Source organism: Pongo pygmaeus, chromosome 7 (genome assembly GCF_028885625.2).
Source record: "Pongo pygmaeus isolate AG05252 chromosome 7, NHGRI_mPonPyg2-v2.0_pri, whole genome shotgun sequence".
Classification (NCBI taxonomy): domain Eukaryota; kingdom Metazoa; phylum Chordata; class Mammalia; order Primates; family Hominidae; genus Pongo; species Pongo pygmaeus.
Window position 1 is genome coordinate 121,871,139 of NC_072380.2, and position 23,092 is coordinate 121,894,230.

General features: G+C 37.3%; 2 protein-coding genes and 1 long non-coding RNA gene across 4 annotated transcripts in view; 2 read left to right on the forward strand and 1 right to left on the reverse strand.

Annotated features, from left to right (window-relative positions):
* Window positions 1–13,560, reverse strand: part of NUDCD1 (NudC domain containing 1) — a 92,964-nt gene extending 79,404 nt beyond the window's left edge. The window contains exons 1-2 of the mRNA XM_054499878.2: window positions 13,330–13,560; window positions 826–980 (exon numbers count right to left, since the gene is read on the reverse strand). Coding sequence (XP_054355853.1) covers window positions 826–980; window positions 13,330–13,447 — 273 coding nt within the window. The 5' untranslated portion in view covers window positions 13,448–13,560. The remainder of the gene's footprint in view (window positions 1–825; window positions 981–13,329) is intronic.
* LOC134740035 (uncharacterized) lies at window positions 9,339–10,083 on the forward strand. Its single transcript, XR_010127274.1, has 3 exons — window positions 9,339–9,444; window positions 9,736–9,849; window positions 9,982–10,083. It is a non-coding gene; the product is annotated as an uncharacterized LOC134740035 (long non-coding RNA).
* A 158-nt stretch (window positions 13,561–13,718) lies between the features above and the next one.
* On the forward strand, window positions 13,719–23,092 carry ENY2 (ENY2 transcription and export complex 2 subunit). Of its 2 annotated transcripts, none has more exons than XM_054499881.2 (5): window positions 13,719–13,839; window positions 15,566–15,642; window positions 18,720–18,790; window positions 19,911–19,985; window positions 22,826–23,092. In XM_054499881.2, exons 2-5 carry the CDS (start codon window positions 15,575–15,577, stop codon window positions 22,900–22,902), a joined length of 291 nt encoding a protein of 96 aa, XP_054355856.1. In that variant the 5' UTR covers window positions 13,719–13,839; window positions 15,566–15,574; the 3' UTR covers window positions 22,903–23,092. The 2 variants fall into 2 exon arrangements, with proteins under 2 accessions (XP_054355856.1, XP_054355855.1); XM_054499880.1 differs by having other exon boundaries at window positions 13,774–13,911.

Sequence of the window (23,092 nt, forward strand, 5' to 3'; positions counted from 1 at the left end):
CAAAAGAGGAAATTAAATCGAGTTCTAAGGACATTTTTTTTAAAAAGAAAAACTGTGATTAATTCCTCCCACAAAAAAATAGGAACAGAGACACCAAGTAACAAAGAACAAACAGGGCATAATGAGAAGAGCAAGATGGTAATATTAACCCAAGAATATCAGGAACTAGATTAAATTAAGTATAAATGTAAGCCCTCCAATCAAGAGAAACACTGTCACATGGAAAAAACAAGAGCCAACTATATGCTCTTTATGACACATACTTTAAAAACAAGAACACTGATAAACAGAAAAAGGATATAAGAAGAAAAATACTAATTTACAAAATCCAAAAATAACTGTATTAATACCAAAGAAGATTTCAAGACAAAAAATATTCACAGAACCTAGAGATAAACAGAGACATTTTATAATGCTAAAAGAATCAATTCAGTATAAACAAAACAATCCTAAATGTTTGTACCAATTAACATAGTTAAAGATATATAAAGTAAAAACTAAAACAAAAGCAAATTCACCATTATAGTTGGGGACAATACCTCACATAGGAAAAGCAGACATGAACAGTTACATCAGTATTAATAATATAAAAAATCCATGAGAGTCGCTGCCCAGTGGTGAGAGTGGAGGTAAGTGTAAATAATAGGATCAAAGAGAAAAATTAAAATTGAAATAAGAAATGGAGTATTACGTAGATAGGATTCCATATACTACAGGTATGTGCACCTCACTTCTCTGGATATTAGATTCAAAAGGGAAACTTAATTATCAAATTTGCTTGACATTACATACATATATTTATTATTACATACATGTTTCTCTTACCAGCATTACTGTTAAATTCATAATTCTTCCAAGGGTATCAATATAGTAGACACTGTCTTGATACCATGAATCACAGTGCAGGTAATTATACATTCCAAAAGCATGCATGTGTTCCAGTGTATATTGATCATCTCGAAGCTTTACCTCTGCCACAGCTGAAATACAAGAAAAGCAAACATAAACATCAAGAGTTTTGCCTCAGATAGTTTCTATCTGTAGAATGCCTACAAGGCAAAAAAATTACAGGATGCCAATCACAAAGGCCTTCAGGACAAGTCAGTATATGATTCTTTCAAAGATAATTTCTGGGTACTGTGTACAGAGGATAAACAGTAAGTAAAACTGATATGGTCCCACGTCCTTACAAGACTTAGAATATAGTGGCCACAGGAGATAGGGCTTTTTATGTCATGACCCTCTTTTAGGCACTTCTAATAATTATGAATAAAAATAACAGAAATTCTAAAATTGAAGAATCTCCCATTTCCAGGAAAATGTTAAGCCCAATTTATGAAGTGTTTATATACTTTAAAAACATTTTAATATACTATTATCTCATTCATTTTAATACATATTAATAAATTAACTTTTAAAATCTCATTATACAGTTATATAAATAAATGTATACACAAATAATGACTTCTCCAATGTTATACTACATCTTTTCCAAGGGTACAGAGCAAAACAGTATCACAGCTGGACTAGAAACAAGATCTCCTACTTACAGAACAGAGATTTCTTCACTTAAGCATTAGATGCTTCCCTAGGTTTAAATCTAGCAAATGTGATCTCTTCCTCCCACTCCTCCTGCCCTTTCATGAAGATGGAAATTTTCATGGCTCAGAACTGCTCATGATCTGGAATTAATTTCCGCCCCAGCAGGAAACATATATATGGATTATGCTGGGTCAATATCCTACCCTAATATAAAACTCACTTTACTGTATTCTGATGGCAACTGTTTTCTTCTTCCCCCAAATGCTCACCTGTTCCCACTTCCAATACCTGCTTTGAGTCCTGTCTGACTTATATTCATTTATATAGCAACTATTAAAAATTTAAAAATAAATAAATAAAATTTCAATAGGCATCAATGACACAGTGATGAGCCAAGAATGGAATCTTGCCAATTAGCACTTATGATACAGTGAGGAAATGGGCATTAGTCAAATAATCATATAAATCTTAAATAATTCTTATGAAATAAATTTTATATAATTAAATTGTGATAAAGAATAATCACTGGGTACCATGAGAACACATAATGTAAGATACTTGGGGACATTAACAAAAGCTTTCCAAGGTTTGAGCCAAGATATAAAGGATAAGAAAGAATTAACTTAAGAAAAAGTATTTTAACAAGAAGGTGAAAGACTTCTACAAGAAAACTACAAAATATTAATGAAAGAAATTGAAGAGAACACAAATAGACATTTCATGCTCATGGATCAGAAAAATCAGTATTGTTAAAATGACCATACTACCCGAAGCAATCTATACATTCAATGCAATCCCTATCAAAATACCAATAACATTCTTCACAGGAAGAAAAAAGCAATCCTAAAATTTGTATGGAACCACAAAAGACCCTGAATAGCCAAGGTAATACTGAACAAAAAGAACAAATCTGGAGGCATCATACTACCTGACTTCAAAATATACTACAAAGCAATAATAACCAAAACAGCCTAGTGCTGGTATAAAAACAAACATATACGCCACTGGAACAGAATAGAGAATTCAGAAATAAATCCATGTACTTATAGCCAACTGACTTTTGACAAAGGTGCAAAGAACATACACTGGGAAAAGGATACCTTCTTCAATAAATGGTGTGAAAATTGGATATCCATAGCAGAAAAATAAAATTAGACTCCTATCTCTCATCATATGTAAAAATCAACTCAAAAACTATAAAAATAAAAAAGGAAACAGAGATGAAATGCTTCAAGATATAAGTCTATGCAAAGATTTTATGGTTAAGACCTCAAAAGCATAGGCAAGAAAAACAAAAAGACAAATGGGTTTATATTTAACTAAACAACAACAACAACAAAAAACCTTTTGCAGAGCAAAGTACTCAAGAGTACTAATGGCATGTGTTTGAGGTGATTACTCCAGGCTACAGAAAGAACCATCTGAAAGGGTTGAAGAGAAATCCTGGGCACTCACACAAGGCTAGGAACTATAACTGCTCCCAATAAGCAGAATGGAGAAAACCCTTAATTTGTGGGATACTGGGTAGTATACACAGGAAAGTCTTGCCTCGGTAGTGGGAAATAACCCTAGACTGAGCACCGCTCCTGATCGGACTAACAAATCATAAAAGCAAGAACCAATGGAATTAATCTGTTTCCAAGTAACTCAACTACATCCCAGAAAAAAATCTCAAGAACATTATAAAAATACAAAAATAACCTGCACCTAACAAGGTAAAATTCACAGTGTCTGGCATCCAATCAAAGATTACCAGATATGCAAAGAGGAAAGAAAACAAAATCCATAATGAATAGAATTACCAATCAATAGAAGTCAATATAAAACTGACATGGAAGCTACAATTCACAGAACAAGATGCAAAACAATATTAATATTTTGTAATATTAATCACAGTTTTTCTTTTTTAAAAAAACCTATAGAATGGGAGAAAATATTTGCAAACTATTCAATCGTAAGGAATGAAAATTTTTTTTGCTGTTGAAGCAAAAAAAAAAAAAAAGTCCCATTATAAAGAGGGCAAAGATCTTAATAGACATTTCTCAAAAGAATTTATAAATAAATAGCCAACAGGTACATGAAAAAATGCTCAACATCACTAATTATTGAGGAAATGCAAATCGAAATCACAATGAGATATCATCTTCTTCTAGTTAGAATGGCTATTTTCAAAAAAATACAAAAAAAAATTAACAAATGCTGGCAAGGATGTGGAGAAAAGGGAACGCATAATCTGTCAGTGGGAATGTAAATTAGTACAGCCATTATAGTAGTAAAGAGGTTTCTCAATAAACTAAAACTATAACTACTATACCACAGTAGGCACTCCCACAAATGAATATTTATCAAAACAAAAGAAAGTCAGTATATCAAAAGGAATACCATCACTTCCATGATTATTTCAGCACTATTTACAAAAGCCAAGACATGGGGGAAACCTAAGTGGCCATCAAAGAATGAACAGATAAAGAAAATGTAGTATATACACACACTGAAATACTATTCAGCCATAAAAAAGAACGAAATTCTATCATTTGCAGCAACATAGATGGAACTGGAGGTCATTAAGTTAAGTGAAATAAACCAGGCACAGGGCCGGGCGCCGAGGCTCAGGCCTGTAATCCCAGCACTTTGGGAGGCCAAGGCGGGCGGATCACAAGGTCAGGAGATTGAGACCATCCTGGCCAACATGGTGAAACTCCGTCTCTACTAAAAATACAAAAAACAAATTAGCTGGGTGTGACAGTGCGTGCCTGTAATTCCAACTACTGGGGAGGCTGAGGCACGAGAATCGCTTGAACCCAGGAGGCGGAGGTTGCAGTGAGCCGAGATCGATCCACTGCACTCCAGCCTAGGACAGAGTGAAACTTCATCTCAAAAATAAATAAATAAAATAAACCAGGTACAGAAAGACATCATATACACAGCTAAAAAAGTGGATTTCATGGAGGGAGAGAGTAGAAAGATAGTTATCAGAGGCTGGGAAAGATGGGGGTGGGGGATGGAGGGAGGTTGCTTAATGGGTGCGAACACACAATTAAAAGGATTAAGTTCTCATGTTTGATAGCACAGTTGGGTGACTACAGTTAACAACAATATATTGTATATTTCAAAACAGCGAGTACCAAAATAGCTAGAAGATTTCAAATGTTCTCAACACAAAGAAATGGTAAATACTGAAGTTGATGAACACCCTAAATACTGATTTGATCATTACACACTGTATGCATGCATCAAAATATAACATAAAATCCCAGTTTATCAATTTAACATATTTTTAAAATAAAAAATATACCTATATACATGCATACCCACTCCTCTACTTTTCCAGACAGAAAGAAAATCTGTAAAAAGTAGGAAGAAAAACTTGTGTTCAAAGAACACAAATAAGGCCACACTATTGTTCAAAGAAGGCCACACTGGCCAAAATGCAGAGCAACAAGGGGACTTGTACAGGAAAGGTTGCAGTAAATGAAAGCTCAGCAAGAACTGGATTATGAACGGACTGTATTTATTTTTGTTGACAAATTCAACTTAAAATAATTCATTAACAGTTTTTAAGCAGGAGAGTAAAGTTCAGATTTGAGTTTATAAAAGAGTACTTATAACTACAATATGGAAAACAAATTGGAATAAAGCAGGGTAAATCCAGGAAGATCCACTAGAGAGCTATTGCAATCATCTGGTTGAATAATCATGGAAACATTTCACAGGTAAAAATCCTAATTATGATAGATTTGATAGAGGTTGAGGAAACATATAACACCACTTATTTTATAAGCAACAGTTAGAAATATGTATTGTACTGATTAGGAGGAAAACAATGATCATTTCTTGGTTTTCTAGCACCACTGTGTGGATGAAACTCAATACTGCAGGAAAAGTGCATGGTAACATAAGGGCCTGAAGCAGTAATATTAGACAACGATATAACAAATACATTTTCTTCATATCTGTGCAAAGACCTCTGGGCAATGCTGAACAAACTGGAGGCTTCTTAGACATCTGCCTTATTACAACACTTCATGATTGTTTCATTCCAACAAGATAATTTATTTAAGTTATTAAGACACAGATGTGAGTCTAGGCCACATTACATGCTATTTTGTAAAATCCCTATTAATGCATAGAAAAAGGACACCTCTCTGGCCCCAAATGAGAAAGGAAAAGTTATCACATGATGATGACCATGTCAATTATCTTGATTATAAAAGTGGGAGGCAGAGCAACTGAAAGTAGAAAAGCAGTGTCCAGAATGTGACAGTTCTTAGCTACCGGCAGAGCTCTTTCGCACAGTTCTCCCAAAAAAAGAAGTAGGGGGCAGTGAGGCTTCAATCTCTGCATAGATCTTTGTTAAGGGTTGAAGAAGAGGAACTTTTTACAGAGAAGCCAGTGTAGTAAATATTTTATTATTTAATGATATCTTGCATTGAAAATAAAAGAGCTTTGCTGAAAAATCTGATAAGGATTTGTCTTCTAAAAAGAACTTAGGGCCTCACAAGAAGAGTTTCCCTTAACATTTGCTCAAATACTTACCAAACCTCAAAACCTAGTTTTTCACATGAAAACCACAAAAGCCTCATGGGACCTCAAAGGCCTATAGTTCTTCATTCATAATTATTTATTATCTACTATATGTACCAGACATTGTGGTTGGCATTGGGCACAAACAGTGAATAAAACAGACCTGTCTCCTGCACTACTGGTGCTAACAATGATATTCATTACTGTTTCTTGGCTTCTCAAAATACACTATTACTTGAACCACATGATATTGCCAATATTTAACTCTTTGACACCAATTAAATATGATGCAGTCTAATATTTACATAAGCAAAGTATAATAATCTTTAAAAAGGGAGAAGAGAGAGGCAAAGAACATTAACTTACAAAAGTCACTTCATGGACCACTTATCTTCTAGAATCAATCCAAAAAGTCTTCTTTTCACCTAGTTACTGAGCTTACTTTTTATCTATAAAGGTGTAAAAAAGTAAAAGTACAAGTCCACAAATTCTAAAGCGAGACTTAAAGAACACAGGAGAACCCGAGTTAACAGCACTGCTCCCATAAAATTATTTTATGCAATACTTCTCTGACCATAACACATTCATGTGGGTATTTTCCCCATCTTTTCCTCCATAAGGGTAGAGATGAGTTTTATAGTCAACTCTACATAAATACAATGGTTACGTGGCTTTTCCCTCCCTTTACTCTAACTGTAGTGTAAATCTTCACCAGCTTTTCTTCCCCCCGCTCTGAAGAAAGAAGAAGGCCAGAGTGACCACAAAGATCATTAGAAAAAGCATAAGCTTTAGGGTCAGCTTTGCCACTGATGAATAGCTTGGTTAAGTTAGCTCATCTTATTGCCCATTTCCTCATCTATAATAAAGGTTAGTAATACTAATTGTACAAAAGCATTTACAAGCTTCAATCGAAATATGCAATGTATTTACTATCAATGCATGGCACATAAGATTAAGCATTGATTTCCCTGTTCCTTTTCTCCCATCTAAGGCTAATTCCCACACAGGTGTTTATGATTCAGTTTTCTCCTGCCAGAAGTTATCTCCTCTCCACTGGTGTTTCCCCTCCACTTATAGATGCTGAAACTTCCCCACTCGAAAAATAAACAAATAAAGAAGGCTTCCTTTTCTCTGCCTGGCCGCTAAAGCAGAGCTCTCCCCTACCTTGTTCTTCTCAAACTTCTTTAAAAAGCCGTTTATACATCCATTTTCTCACTATCCTCATTAGGCCTTTTCAATTGTTTCTAGCTCTATTATTCTACAGAAAATATTTTTTCACTTAAAAATATATATTGAACAACTTTTGCTTGCAGCAAAGATGGAAGAATAGGAACCAGATTTATCTCTCCACCAGAAACATCCAATAAGATGAAATAAACCAGAGAAAGTTAAATGAAACAACAGTTTTCAAGACATCAGACATAAAGCAACAAAGGAGACTTATGAGATTAGCCCTACCACCAATCTAGTTTACTGCCTTGAGGAGTTTCCAGACCACAGCACAAAGAAGGGAAAGTGAGGTATAGTCAACTCTACATAAAAATACAACGGTTACATGGCTTTTCCCTCCCTTTAACTGTAGTGTAAATCTTCACCAGCTTTTCTTCCCCCTTCTCTGAAGAAAGAAAAAGGCCAGAGTACTTGTATGTAGAGTTGACTTCAACCTCCTTGAGTTGAAGAACTAGGCTGCCTGGGGAGATCAAGGCAGCTATAGTTCATTAGACAGAGTAGCAGAGAAAAGAGAGATGCAGAGAGAAGCCCAGAGATCTAAGAGTCTGCCTCAAGTACTCAAGAGTACTAATGGCATGTGTTTGAGGCGATTACCCCAGGCTACAGAAAGAACCATCTGAAAGGGTTGAAGAGAAATCCTGGGCACTCACACAAGGTTAGGAACCATAACTGCTCCCAATAAGCAGAATGGAGAAAACCCTTAATTTGTGGGATACTGGGTAGTATACACAGGAAAGTCTTGCCTCGGTAGTGGGAAATAACCCTAGACTGAGCACCGCTCCTGATCGGACTAACAAATCATAAAAGCAAGAACCAATGGAATTAATCTGTTTCCAAGTAACTCAACTACATCCCAGAAAAAAATCTCAAGAACATTATAAAAATACAAAAATAACCTGCACCTAACAAGGTAAAATTCACAATGTCTGGCATCCAATCAAAGGTTACCAGATATGCAAAGAGGAAAGAAAACAAAACCCATAATGAATAGAATTACCAATCAACAGAAGTCAACATAAAACTGACATGGAAGCTACAATTCACACAACAAGATGTAAAAACAATTATTGCCACGTGTACTCCATATATGTTCAACATAAGTAAGTAGAAGCAAGAAAGATGCAAATTATTTAAGTCAAACTTCTAGATGTGAATATTACAATGTCCAAGATGAAAAATACACCGGATGGGATTAACAAGAGATTAATATTACAAAAAAAAAAAGTAAACGAAACTAAAGGCATGAAAATGGAAACTGTTGGCAATAAAACAGAAAAAAGTATATAGAAAAAGTGAAACGGGCATTCATGAGCTGAGGCCAACTTCTGTGATCTAAAAATGTGTAACTGGAGTCTTCAAAGGAGAGAACAGGGGGGAAAAATTGGAAGAAATAATAGCCAAAATACTGCCATTGATCTTGATAAAAACTATATGTCCACAGTTTATAGCTCAACAAACCCCAAACATAAGAATCATAAAGAAAACCACAGCTGGGCACAATATTATCAAACTGCTCAAAACCAATGTAAAAGAGAAAAATCTTAAAACAGAAGAAAAAAGGCATGTTATGTATAGAGCAACAAAGATAGGATAATGTGAGATTTCTCATCAGAAACAATATAAGCAAGAAGACTGAGGCTATAACTTTAAAGCATTGAAAGAAAAAACTGTCAACCTACACAGAAGGAGCAGAGAGATGGTTACAGAAGGGTACAAGGAAACTTTGGGAATGATAGCTAAGTTTAGTATCTTGATTGTGGTGATGATTTCACAGGTGTATACATATATCACAACTTGTTAAGTTGTACATTTTAAATTTGTAGTTTATTGTCAATTATGTCTTCATAAAGCTGTTTAATCTGTGACACAAATTTATGTCCTACTTACCAGGCATGCTCCAACCCTGGAGATAAAGCATTGAAAATGATGGACACGGGACCCTTCAATACAAAATCAATAACCTTAGCAAAGAAAACATACTGGATGCTACGAAGTATGATAAAGTCTATGAAGTACTGGTTACTATGGCAACGTATAAATACAGATTCTATAGTGTAGATTCTGACTAGTCAAGAAAGGAATCCCTGAGGAAGTAACATGTAAGCCAACATGAAAGAACGAAGTATGAATTAGCCAGGTGAAATACAGGTGGGAAACATATAAAAACATATAAAAAGACATGTACTAAATGAAGATTCTAGGAAAAGGATATTTATAAATGCCTAGGAAGGGAATTGCCAGATCAAAAGGCAATTGCAATTTGATTAAAAATAATTTTGTTTAGTTCTTTGGAATAGAAAAAGACAAAGTGACATTTACTGCTTATATAGCAAAGGAAATTTTGGTACAACTTAATAACATTATTTAAGTTTTTGAGTTTAACATTCTTTTTTTTTTTTATAATTTTTTTCTTTTATTATTATTATTATTATACTTTAGGTTTTATTTAAGACAAGAGAATAAGCCTCATTGCATCAAGTTCTTGACACCAGAGACCATGTCATCTTTACATCTTAAATGCAGTGTTTCAGGTAGCCAAGGTGCCCATCAAAGGTTTGTGGAACTAAAGTGAACTCCTTTGGTTAGAATAAAAGAAATCAAATTACCAGTAGCACCTCAATTATGCTTCACTATCTCTAGAAATGATAGTTTTTAAACAAAATAATCTTTTTCGTCATTCTCAAGTAATTCCTAATGAAAAACTCATCATGTGAACTATTGCAAAAGCCTCCTATTTGCTGTGTGCAGTCATCTCATCTTCCAAACTCAACCTCCACAGAGCCTGAGGTAAGCTTTTCAACTCCCGTATCTGTTCATGTCCCTTGTACTTAAAATGTGGTACACATACACGATGTAATACTATGCAGCCATAAAAAGGAACACAATCATATCTTTCAAAGGGACATGGAAGGAGCTGGAAGCCACTGCCCTCAACAAACTAATGAAGTAACAGAACACAAAACACCACATGTTCTCACTTGTAAGTGGGAGCTGAACAATGAGATCACATGGACACAGGGAGGGGAACAACACACACTGTGGTCTGTCAGAGGATGGGGTAGGGGGAAGGAGAACATTAGGAAAAATAGCTAATGCATGCTGGGCTTAATACCTAGGTGATGCGTTGATAGGTGCAGCAAACCACCATGGCACACGTTTACCTATGTACCAAACCTGCACATCCTGCACATGTACCTGAACTTCAAAGAAAAAAAAAATCGGTCGAAGCAGTGGCTCAGGCCTGTAATCCCAGCACTTTGGGAGGCTGAGGCAGGTGGATCGCGAAGTCAGGAGTTCAAGACCAGCTTGGCCAAGATGGTAAAACTCCTTCTCTACTAAACATACAAAAATTAGCTGGGCTTGGTGGCAGGCACTTGTAATCCCAGCTACTCCAGAGGCTGAGGCAGAGAACTGCTTGAACCCGGGAGGCGGAAGTTGCAGTGAGCTGAGATAGCGCCACTGCACTCCAGCCTCGACGATAGAGACTCTGTCTCAAAAAACAAAACAAAAACAAAAAGAAACAAACAAAAATTAGCTGGGCATGGTGGCGGGCGCCTGTAATCCCAACTACTCGGGAGGCTGAGGCAGGAGAATCGCCTGAACCCGGAAGACAGAGGTTGCAGTGAGACGAGATCACACCACTACAGTCCAGCCTGGGCAATAGAGCAAGACTCAGCCTCAAAAAAAAAAAAAATCTTCAAATGGCAACTGATATCCTGCAGTTGTACATCCCAAACACAGAATCTAAGATTAACACTGATGAAATGAGTATGGAACAAGGACAACTTTGTGAATTTTTTCTAAAGTTAAAGTATTCAATGGATTGTTTATTGTGAGATTTTGCTTCCTGCTTTTTTGGTGTTAAAATATCCTTTTGTTTATGAAAAGATGGATGAGTAAATGATAGTTTTTAAGAAACATCTCCACCTAGTAAACAGAAAAGTTGACAGAACTACAGCAGCTGAGTTTTATTTTATATTGTAATGGCTCAATACAAAAATGTCAGGGAAACACTGAATGACCGGAAATCCAAAAGGCAAACAAGGCCCTCACTGATCTATTTCCTCTCACTTTCCCAGACATTTTGCTCCAGCAATGTAAGAGTGCAAGGATGTCCAGCATACAACCTACTAATTATTTCCCTTTCCTCATGCTTTTCCATGAATGGAATGACCTCAACAATTTCTTCTCTTCTTCATATACTAATTTTATTGAATACATACTATGTGTCAAGCACTAGATATAGGGTAGTGAGCAAAAGAAAAACATCACTGTTTTCAAGGAACTCATAGTCTAGTGGAGGAAACAGACAACAAATCAAGATAGAATTTAAAAAGCCGATAAGTACCTCTTATGGAGAATGCAATGAGGAAGCCCAAAAGTGAAGGCAGGAAGGCTAGTCAGGAGGCTACTAGAGTTCAGGTAAGAGATCACTCTGATTTGGATAAGGGTGGAGGCCTAGAGATATCAAAATGTGGAGCTGACCGGACTTGCTACCAAGCAGACAGTGGCTAAAAGAAATAAACCCCAAATGACTCCAGCACAAGTGTCTCTTGGAACCAACCTGGGCTAGTCTAGTCGGCTAAAGGATAAGAGACCACATGGAGAAAAGTCAAAAGGAGACCATTTGAAAGAATCTTAAATAAGCCTATAGTCTGAGACCCTACCCCCACCCTCCAAACATATGAGGAAGTCCAGCCAAATGAGCAGAGCTTCCCAGCAGATCCATTACTGAACAAGGATGCATCAGTGAGCCCAAGTAGGACTAGAAGAACCACTCAGCTGACCCGTAGACTTGTGAGCAATAATAACTGCTTCTTGTTTTGAGACACTGAATTTTGGCTTCACTTTCTAATGCACTAACTAAACATGGTGATACCATCTACTGACATGGGGTCACTGGAAGAAACACAGTGGCAAAGAGGAAAAGGAAGCAAATAAAAAGAAAAATCAAGCTTATCCTCTGTCATCCTAGTCAACTCTTACCTACCCTTCAAAGCTCAACTTAGATATTAACTCCTCCAAGAAGCCTTCCCAGATCCCCAGACTAGTTTAGGAAAGATATTCAAGTACTACCATTGTATTTTGTACATATCCCTATCACTGCCTTCCCATATTGTTTTACAATTATCTGTTCACAATTTTCTTTCTAACTAGTTAATAGTCCTCTTCTGTTATGGAAGGTGTCTTGTTCATTTCGATATCATCAGGACGTAACACAAAACAGGCACTCAGTAAATATTTCTGAATTTAATAAATTAGCAAAAACTTGTTTTATACTTTAATGTCTGTTATAATTAACTCTAGACCACTATTTCTCAAAGTGTGATCTCTGAAAACATGCATCAGAATCAGCAGGGGTGTGTATTTTAAAACGCAGATCTCTGGACTCTATCATAACGAAAATGCCGTTAAGTTGTAAAAACAAGAATAAGGATATTCTACCAGCTACAGATAAAGCAAGGAGTAGCAGTGTGGGAGTAAATCCACTTTTCCTCACTATCTTCTAGAGATGTTCTCTACCACAGAGTTCTTAATGTGCCAGGAACTGAGTAATTAAAAATGCTATGACTGGAATGTAGTTTCTCTTCTAAGAAACGGCTCTCGGTCAGAGGAAACAGGAACTGGGGGTCCTCCAAGGAGATGTGGTTTCTCAACGCACACGTTCACAAGCGATGCTCCAGGAGGAAGGAATGTTCTCAGCGTCCCCCGAAACAGGAACCAGGCTGTGGACACAGAGCAGCCAGGGCCCCAGGCAGCACCCGCACGCCAGCCCTCAGACCTCAGACCTCAGAGGCTGGGCTGCTGACGGAGGGGGCTCAGGGTCCCGTTACCGAAGAGCGCGCGAAAGCGGCTCCCACTGGGTTCTGGGATGGGCATCATTCCCCAGAAGCAGCGGCCTCCGTGACTCCACCCAAGCCGCCACGGTGGCTTCGCTTGCCAGTCAGAAAGAAAGAAATTGCGGGAAGGGTCAGGCCAGAGGCAGCCGAAAGGGGAAAGGAACGGAGTACGAAGGGCGCCGCCGCTTCCCACCTGCGTCAAGCTCCAGCTGGTAACAAGGCAGCGGCTCAAGAGAGAGCTTGTAACCCTCGAAGCGGGGATCCAACAGAGGTCTCTTCACCCGTAGGGAGCAATTAGCCGCCACCTCCATCGCTTTCCGGGGTCGCAGCGTGAGAATTAATAAAGCCCTTGTTGAAAGGTCCGCGCTTCACGCCTCGCACAGAGACTGGGAAGCGGCGTGGTTCCCATCCCACAAGACACTGCGGTGCGAACTGCCTTCTGGGAAATGTAGTGTCCGTGAAAAAGTTGAGACTGTTGCATGCTGGGCTATGTAGTTCTCCTGGTACTTAACGCCCGCGCGACGGCAAGGTCTGAACTCTCTTACCCAGAGGCCCTAGCAACCAGGAGGCGGCCCGCGCTGGTTAAATTCTCACATTATAGGCAGGGTGGCGAGACCCCGCCCCGGAAATGCGTGTTCTAGCTTTCTGTGTGCTTAGGTGCCCGAGCTACTGAGGGTCTAAGTCCGGGCAGCCGAAGAGTGTGGTAGGTAACGGTCGTCAGCGCAAGGGTCATTTCGTCGCTGGGAAGGGACGGCCCTCGCCCGCGGTGATGGTGGTGAGCTATGCCCGTGGTCCTCAGGGCCGGGACCCGGGCCCAGCCCAGGCTCCTTTCGATGTACTGTCTTTCGTTAGCGTCCCCGACCCGCGCTCGCGGGCCTGTAGGGCTCTCCGACAGGGCGTGCTACCGGAGTTGGCCTGAAGCCAGTCCTCGCTTTGTTTTCTGGCTCCTCCCCTCCCGCCTCTCCCGCTGTCTCCGCCCTGTTCTATTTTCCCTAAGAATGTCTGAACTGGGAGGGATACCCTAGCGCCCTTGTTTTACCAGTGAGAAAACTGAGGCCTTTAAGAATTAAGTGACTTGTCCAAGGTCACTATCCGAATTTTAGGAGCCAAGAGGAGATCAAATTCAATATTCCAGGAATGGTACTGACTAGACCTTGTAGTTATTTTGAAAATGTTAGCCTCCAATTACAAAAGCAAGCATTTCCTAGTTCTTACTCAACTTCTCCTTTTTCCTGTTCCTCTCAAAAAAGAAAAAAAAAAACAACTCTGGAAACTCATTGCCAGTCTGAATTTTCAATAGGCCAGATGGAAGACAACAAAAGTAATCTCAAGTTAGTGACAGATGAGGTGGGAAAACGTTAGTTTACGCCAAGTTTTATTTAATTTAAACTTTTAGGTGGCTTGAACGCTTTCAAAACCTAACTTTCCTCTCCTTTCAACATCATTTTGGTTTGGGTTGTCTGTTTTTACTGAAAATTGAGGACTTTGTAAGTTAGGAATTAGTTTGAGATTTGTTTTCTCCTTATCTCATCAGCAATGTATGTGTAAACACACGCATCCACACACTTAGGTTTAGCAGTTGTAATTGTGGATTCATCCTAGTGAAGAGTAAAGCAAAACACTTAGAGCCTTATCTAGTAATTTTATTTTTTTGATTAATTAATTATTATTATTATTATTGTTTTGAGACGGAGTCTTGCCCTGTCACCCAGGCTGGAGTGCAGCGGCGCAATGTCGGCTCACTGCAACCTGTGCCTCCCGGGTTCAAGCTATTCTCCTGCCTCACCCTCCTGAGTAGCTGGGATTACAGACACCTGCCACCAAGCCCGGCTTATTTTTCTATTTTTAGTAGAGACGGGGTTTCACCATCTTGGTCAGGCTGGTCTTGAACTCCTGACCTCGTGATCCACCCGCCTGGGCCTCCCAAAGTGCTGGGATTACAGGCGTGACCTACCGCGCCCGGCCTGGTAATTTTATTTTTTTGCTAGTAGTGTTTAATCTTTTTTTGATGTTTAGTATATATGACTTATCCCAATTTTTGGATGCAGTCTGTGCAGAAGTGATCGTCAGTTAATGTTCAGTTCTGGAGCTCCTAGGGTCAAAGTACTTGAGTTCAAATTCTGCCTTTTCACTTTCTCTGTGCCTCAGTTTCCTCATCAGTAAAATACAGATTATTTTATTAATATAAATATGTAACACTACGTTCTGGGAATTAAATGTGATGTTTTAAAAAAAGCAAACCCACACTGCATTAGCCCAGTGCCAAGCACATAAGTGTTTAATAAAGAGTAATGATATTGTTAACACACTTGAAATGTATCACCCCTTCAGTTAATAGAATGGTAAACATGTTAGGATGCCTGCCTAGAGGATTTAGAAGAAAATACTTTGTAAATGTTCTACATCTGAAAATACATGTTGATGTCCAGGTTAGCAAGATGAACAAAGATGCGCAGATGAGAGCAGCGATTAACCAAAAGTTGATAGAAACTGGAGAAAGAGAACGGTAAGTAATAGATTGTGTCAATAAATTACATTTCACCGTCTTTAATAGTTAGCTTGTAAGAATCTAAACAAGAAATGAAACATGTCACTGGAAAGAATTACAGACAATTGAGATTATAAAAGTTTCTATTCCGAACATCTGGAAAAAATAATTTAGGTTTGTTAAGTATTGCAGGACTTGGAGGGAAGTGGTGATGTAGAAAGATGAGCAAGATATGGCTCTTAAAGAGTAATTTGACGGAGAAGAAAAAGTACACACCTGAATTACAACCGGAGACATAATGTTACCTGGGTTTTAACAGGGAGACAACGTTGTGGAACCAGCTTCATTTACCAAGCTCTCAACCTTGGAGCAGCAAGTGCTGTTTCCACTCTCTGAAACATTCTTCCTTCTCTTCCTTTTTAGCTAATTCTAGCTCAACTATCAGGCCTAATTTATATGTTGTCTCTTCAAGGAATGTTTTTAAGTCCCGAATACCTTGTTCCATCATAGCATTTAATCAGTATTGTATTCTAACAACCTACTTGGCTAGTTTGTATCCTCCAGTATAGTCTAAGTTCTTTAACACCAAAAACAACATTGTGTACCCAGCATCTAATGCTTTGTTTGGTTCATAATTGGCCAAGTAAATACTTGCAGAATCAACAGGTTTAGAAGTACAAAGAAGGGGCTGAGGAATCAAGAAAGGCTCCCAGAGGCAGGGTTATAAAGTGAGTAAGACAAATATGTATAAGGAAGAGGGGGAATCTTTCAACTCAACCTGGGCATTAAGGTGATCATGTAAGATCTCACACAATAAGAAAAAGAGGTACATCTGTTGCTGACTTTATTTTTGGATGATGGGAGTCATTTAAAGTTTTAAGAAAGGAAATGACTAGATCACGTTTACACTTTAGGAATCTTACTCTCTTGGTGTGGAGCTTGGACTTGAAGGGAACAAGATAGAAAAATGAGGTAGAAGATTATACAGGGTTGAAAATGGAAAACTCCAAAAATTGGAAGGAGATCTTAGAATTTTAATAAAATGTAGAAACAGCAACCCTCAAAATGAGGAAGGAGGCATCTATAACTGCCTTGGGTAGCTTTAGAGGATAGTACTGCTAGTAAGGAGTACGGATTCTGTGTTGTTTTTTTTGTTTGTTTTTGATTCATGCAGCTTTAAGTTACTGAGTTTCTATCATATGCCATGCCCTGTTAAGGTGTTGGAGGTAACAGTAGTAGACAAAAATGGAGTCTGTGTTTTCATGGAGCTTGCATTCTAATGGGAGGAGACAAATAAAAATGTGTAATAATGTCAGATGGTGATGAGCACTAGAGGAACAATAAAGCAGAAAATAAAGAGGTGTAATATTTTACATAGAAAAAACAAGAAATCAGGAGGCCGTGCGCAGTGGCTCACGCCTGTAATCCCAGCACTTTGGGAGGCCGAGGCTGGCGGATCACAAGGTCAGGAGATTGAGACTATCCTGGCTAACATGGTGAAACCCCATCTCTACTAAAAATACAAAAATTAGCCATGCATGGTGATGGGCTGTAGTCCCAGCTACTTGGGAGGCTGAGGCAGGCGAATCGCTTGAACTCGGGAGGCGGAGGTTGTGGTGACCTGAGATCGCGCCACTTCACTCCAGCCTGGGTGACAAGAGTGAAACTCCATCTCAAAAAAAAAAAAAAATCAGAAGGATATGAGGGCAAGCAGGGACTCTTCAAGTTCCTGAGATAGGAGCTTGCCTTTCATTTTTGAGGAGCACAGGGATGCTAGGGAGACTGAGTAAATTGGGTGAGGGAGAGTGGAGATCAAGTCAGTGGCGTAGCTGGGGAGAAGGCAGATCATGAAGGATCAAGTAGGCTGTAATAAAGTCTTGGAGTTTTATTCTGAGTAAATTGGGAAGGCACTGGGAGGTTTTTGAGCAGCAGGAGAAGAACTAAGTGTACAAGGGAAGAAGCAGGGAGACAACCTAGAATGCTATGGTAATATTCTAGAGAAGAGATGATGGCTTGAACTAGGGTAGTAGTGGTGGAGATACTGAGAAAGGTGAATTCTAGGTATATGTTTTAAATTGAACCCAATAGGATTTGCTCATAGATTGGATGTGTAGTGTTAACAAGGCAGCTGAGCAAAAGGATACTACAGAGATTCCTAGTTTGAGGAACCAGAAGAATGGAATTGCCATTCTCAGAAGAACAAACAGGATGAAGTGGTAGAGAATCAAAAGTTGGATTTTGGCCCTATTAAGATTGAAAGACCTAATTAAATATTAAGATGAGAATGTCACATAGTGGATGTCTAGGGATAGTGAAAGTGGTTTGCAGGGAAAGAGAATTTGTTTGGGATGTGACATTTTTAACCTGAGAAGTTAAATGATTTAGGTTGAGGACTGAAGATTTGTAAAAGTGGATATGGCAAAAGGATAAGAAAATATTTTATTGCATCTGTGATGCCATTAGTTGCATATACACTGCCACTTTTTTGCCATTGAGAAAAAGAAAACACTGGGGGCTTGCCAATTACTGAACCGTTAAAATGTGGGGAGAACAACAGTCTTACAGTCAATGAAATACCATTGTCATTTTGTAGTTTAGAAGGGCCCGATAGGCTGGGATCAAAGAAGTGGGTAGCCTGTGAGGTTAGAGGTAATGGGGGAAATAGTAGAGCTAAAGGATAAGAAGTTAAGGTTAAAGAATGGATTTTGGAATTTGAAGATTTCAGAGGTGCAGCTGCTCCAAGTTCAGTTAATACTCTCTAGATGTTGTACAAGACCCATGATATTCCTGTTGGTAGAGAACGGTAAAAAGTATATAACGTGGCCAAAGAATAGATCTCCTTGAAAAGTATTTTAGCCCCTCCACTTCATTTAATTTTACTCACTAAATGAGACCCAGATGAAATGAAAGGCCACAGTTTAAGTACTTGCATAAGATCAAAGAACTATTTAGCAATCGAACCAAGATTAGGCCACAGTTAAAGTTTGGTAACTGGAAGGCAGGGAATTTTTAGTTGAACACTGAACCTTTGCTTCATACATTCCTGTCTAAGATGTTATACATTGTTCAATTTGAAAACACTTCTGTTTCAACAGCCTCAAAGAGTTGCTGAGAGCTAAATTAATTGAATGTGGCTGGAAGGATCAGTTGAAGGCACACTGTAAAGGTAATCAGTTTCATTTGGAAGATAAACTAATCCCATTTTTCTGATCAGGATTGGTTTGGGGGGTTGCTTATTTTGAGGTATATTGAGTATTCAAGCATGATTTTAAACAAATATGGAATTTAATCTTGTAATGGTTTCCTCTTCTTGGTGGCATATGTAGACCTAATTCCCAAATTTTTAGAAATTTTCTCTGTTTCTGTTAAGTGAAGCATGAGCACTTAAGATTTTTTCTGGCATCAGAATATGGAATCTCATGTCTTTCAGCAACTTTATTGTTTCTTATGTTTTAACTTAAATGGAACACTTTAGGGTTGGCAGACTTATAGAAGTTTTCTCTTTCCTGTCTTTAACGTGAACATTTGAAAAATTCATCTATGAAAGCTCTTAGAATGCACTTAACAAAAAAGTAGCAGGGAAGCTTATTAAATTGCTGGGTATTGATGATACCATTTGATGGATTATACATGTCACTAAGGGGAGCGTTCTTTCTGTCTCAGCTTTTGATATAATGGAACTCTGGATATTTTTAATGAATCCCCATTGTATTGTAATGGTTTCTACAAATAAAAATAATGAACTATTTATATGTTAACTTTAAGAAGGCAATGTGACAAATTAGTAAAAGCATAGACTTTAAGGTCATATAGATTTTCATCACTGAAAGAATAGAGCTGGATTTCAACTCAGGGCTGGATGACTTATTTAATCTTTAAGCCTCAGTTGCCTCACCTGTGAAGTGGGAAAATGCCTAACCCATTAGATCATTGTGAATATTAAATGTTGTAAAGCACCTATAGAGATCTAGTAAATGTTAGTTATAACAGTTAGTTATAAGTTTTTGGCATTTTACAGATGTTAGATTTGAATATTACAGTCTAAATTTATTATGTCACAATTATTAAGTTACTGGTTATTTAGCTGAGACTTATGAACAGACTTTTATCTTTTAGATCTAAAGAATACTTGATGTGTTTGTAAGGTTGAACTAAATTTTCAGTGTCCTTTTTTTAAAAAAACCAGTCTACACTCTAAAAACATGATCTTAACCCTTCCTCTATGAAAATCTTTCTTACAGATAATGATTTTAAATGATATGATTTGTTTTTTACTTTTGCATAAGAGGTAATTAAAGAAAAAGGACTAGAACACGTTACTGTTGATGACTTGGTGGCTGAAATCACTCCAAAAGGCAGAGGTAAGGAATACAGAGTGTGTTAAAGGAAACATGCTGCAGACATGATTTTTTAAAAATCTCTTGCTGATTCAGATTTTCTTTCTGTTTTTAAGGAAAAGCACTACCTGTGTTGCCTCTTGTAAAGAGTTAAAATTGCCTACCTGCCTCCTAGCATAGTCTGGGAGTAACAAATGAGATACTAGGTTTTAGTGTTCTTGTACTCTAGAACAGTGCACCAATGCAAGTTGATACAGTTGTTCAAGCAAATAATTTTTAAAATATGGGATTCTGCAGTGTCAAATACTACATGAAGCTAGGATTTATAAACTTTATCAGATATGGCATGACTCCACTTAAATATTTAATAATTCAAAGTCTTATTCCAACCCCTGAGTCATTGCCCCTTTATCTCCTTATTAAAAATTAATGAAGGTCTGTCTTCTTAAATGTCTACTTAAGAATTTGGTAGCTCCATGACTTCACGTTCAGAGTAATTTATATTTAAGACTCACAATGCAACCACCTTCTTAATTTCAACCTTTAATGCCTTGTTTACAGAAGGCAAAGTTAAGATAGGAAATATTATATTAAAACTGATGATGTGTAGTAAATGTTGTCAGGAGCTACATCATTGTTATCTTAGATATAACTACATTATTTTCATTTACTTTGGTAAAGTTGGGGTTGTAACTGGAAGGTAAATTAGATGGCCCAAGTTGTTTTCTCACACAGAAATTGTGAAAAGAATTTAAGTGTAAAAAGTAAATAAGGTTGAAAATTATTACTACAGATCATGAATTTTTGAACTCCTCCCTGCTGGGAATAAGCTATAGAATCCCATGGTCCTTGTCAGCCATCTCTTTAGGCCTGTTTACAACTGAAAAACATGACTTTTTCTTCAAATATGTCTTGGGGAAAGGAAAAAAAATTATTATTCCCCTTATGAATTTATATTTTTAAATTTCTCTAAATTCATTTTGTTTTTGTTTTCTTCTGTGACTTACACTTAGTCTGTTAACATTATTTGGGAACCAGCTGTACAAGTTAGAAACTATCGTTTGCTTCTCCTTCAATACTTAAACCTTGGACATTTCAATGTCTTGTAGCTCCCCTGCTAGAGAATGAGCAAATAAAGAAAAGAGAAGTAAAAATAGGTGTTTTAATTTATGTTCTTAGTCTTCTTACTGTTGTTAAGAGTAGACATATTTTTTAACACAGTAAAATTGTCGTTTTTTTAGTGTGCAGTTCTGTGTACTTTATACATATGTATAGGTTCATGTAGCTACCACTGTCAGGATACAGAACAAACAGTTCCCTCACCACCAAAACCTCCCTAATGGTATTCCTTTATAGTCCCATCTTATTTCAAGGCAACTAACTGATCCTGTTCTCAATCACCATAATTTTGATTAAAATTATTTTTAGTATACATATTGATTACATTTCCAGTGGACTTGAATTAATTATATAGTCTTGATTTGTAGGTTGGCTTAAACTGAACAGTTTATAAAGAAGAATATCTGGCTTATTTGATTTGTATAATTTTTTTATGGAAATATTGAACTATATCTGAAGTTTTCCATTTCCCCAGAACACAAGTAAATACATTAGAAGTTTTAGTTAACCCCCCCTTTTTTTTTTGCATTCATGGTTTAATATTCTGAATAGCTAATAGTCAAATGGGTCAAAGGTATAACGTATAACAGTTGCAATTTTTTGGATTTTTACTAGCTCGGAGTGTATAGACGTGAATTATTTCAGTAAAATACAGATTACCTTCTAAAACATATACCAGTTTATACTCCACCTAATATGAGAGTGCTCCCTTAGTCTTGCCAACACAGTGTTGCCAACAGTGTGTATGTATACATATATATTTTTACATAGGTGTATACTTAAAATATATATTATATATGTTTATATATTTTATGTATGTATATAAATGTATATTTTTGTGTATGTATAAATATACCCTTTTTTTTTTTTTTTTTTGAGATAGGATCTTGCTCTGTCACCCAGGATGGAGTGCAGTGGCATGATCATGGCCCACTAGCCCCGATCTCCCAGGCTTAAGTGATCCTTCTGCCTCAGCTTCCCGAGTAGCTGAGACCACAGACACACACCACCATGCTCCACTAATTTTGTTTTTTGTAGAGACAGGTTTCGCCATGTTGCCCAGGCTGGTCTTGAACTCCCGGACTCAGGCAATCCTCCTGCCTCAACCTTCCAGACTGCTGGGATGACAGGCATGAGCCATAGTACCCAGCCAACACAGTATATTATTGACCTTTGTATTTTTGCCTATGATTGGTAAAATATGCTATGTAAATGTGGTTTTAATTTCATTTCTCTTCTGAGATTGAGACCCTTTTATGTTCAAGAACTCTTCTTCATCTCTTTTGCTCATGTTTCTATTAGCCTTTTGATCTTTTCCTTATCAGTGTGAAACAACTGTATAGTAGAAAGATCAGCCCTTTTCTGTAAGAACATTTCCTCAGTTTTTATCTTTTGGCCTTGCTTATGGTGATTTTTCATTCAGCATAAATTGTTATTGTGTTTTAATCAAATTTATCCATCTGTTATAGCCTCTGTATTTAAAAATGGTCTTCTTTACTCCTAAAGAATTTTCTCATGTTTTCTTCTTATCAACATGCAGTGCATTTAGGCATTGGATAGTTCATTTAAAATGATGAATTGCAAGAAGACACTTTTCTTTGTCTTTTACCTATTTTTTTAATTGAACATGAGGGTAATTTATGAAATTCTTATGTTGTTTACCCTGAGCAAAATGTCAGATCTGAAATTGTCATGTATTAATTGGTACCTTCTTACTCTTATTTTTTTTTGTTTTTGTTTTTCAGCCCTGGTACCTGACAGTGTAAAGAAGGAGCTCCTACAAAGAATAAGAACATTCCTTGCTCAGCATGCCAGCCTTTAAGATTGAATTAGATTGTGTTGTTGTGGTTTTATTTCTGAAAGTAAAACTTGCCATAAATTAGAAAACAATTTCCCAAAATAAAATCCTTTTTTGTATGATGGTATACAGTTTTCAGTAATGATGTATACATTGTATTGATTTTTTTCCCTAAATGTGTTATTTTAATAAATATCTCATGAATGAGTTTGAA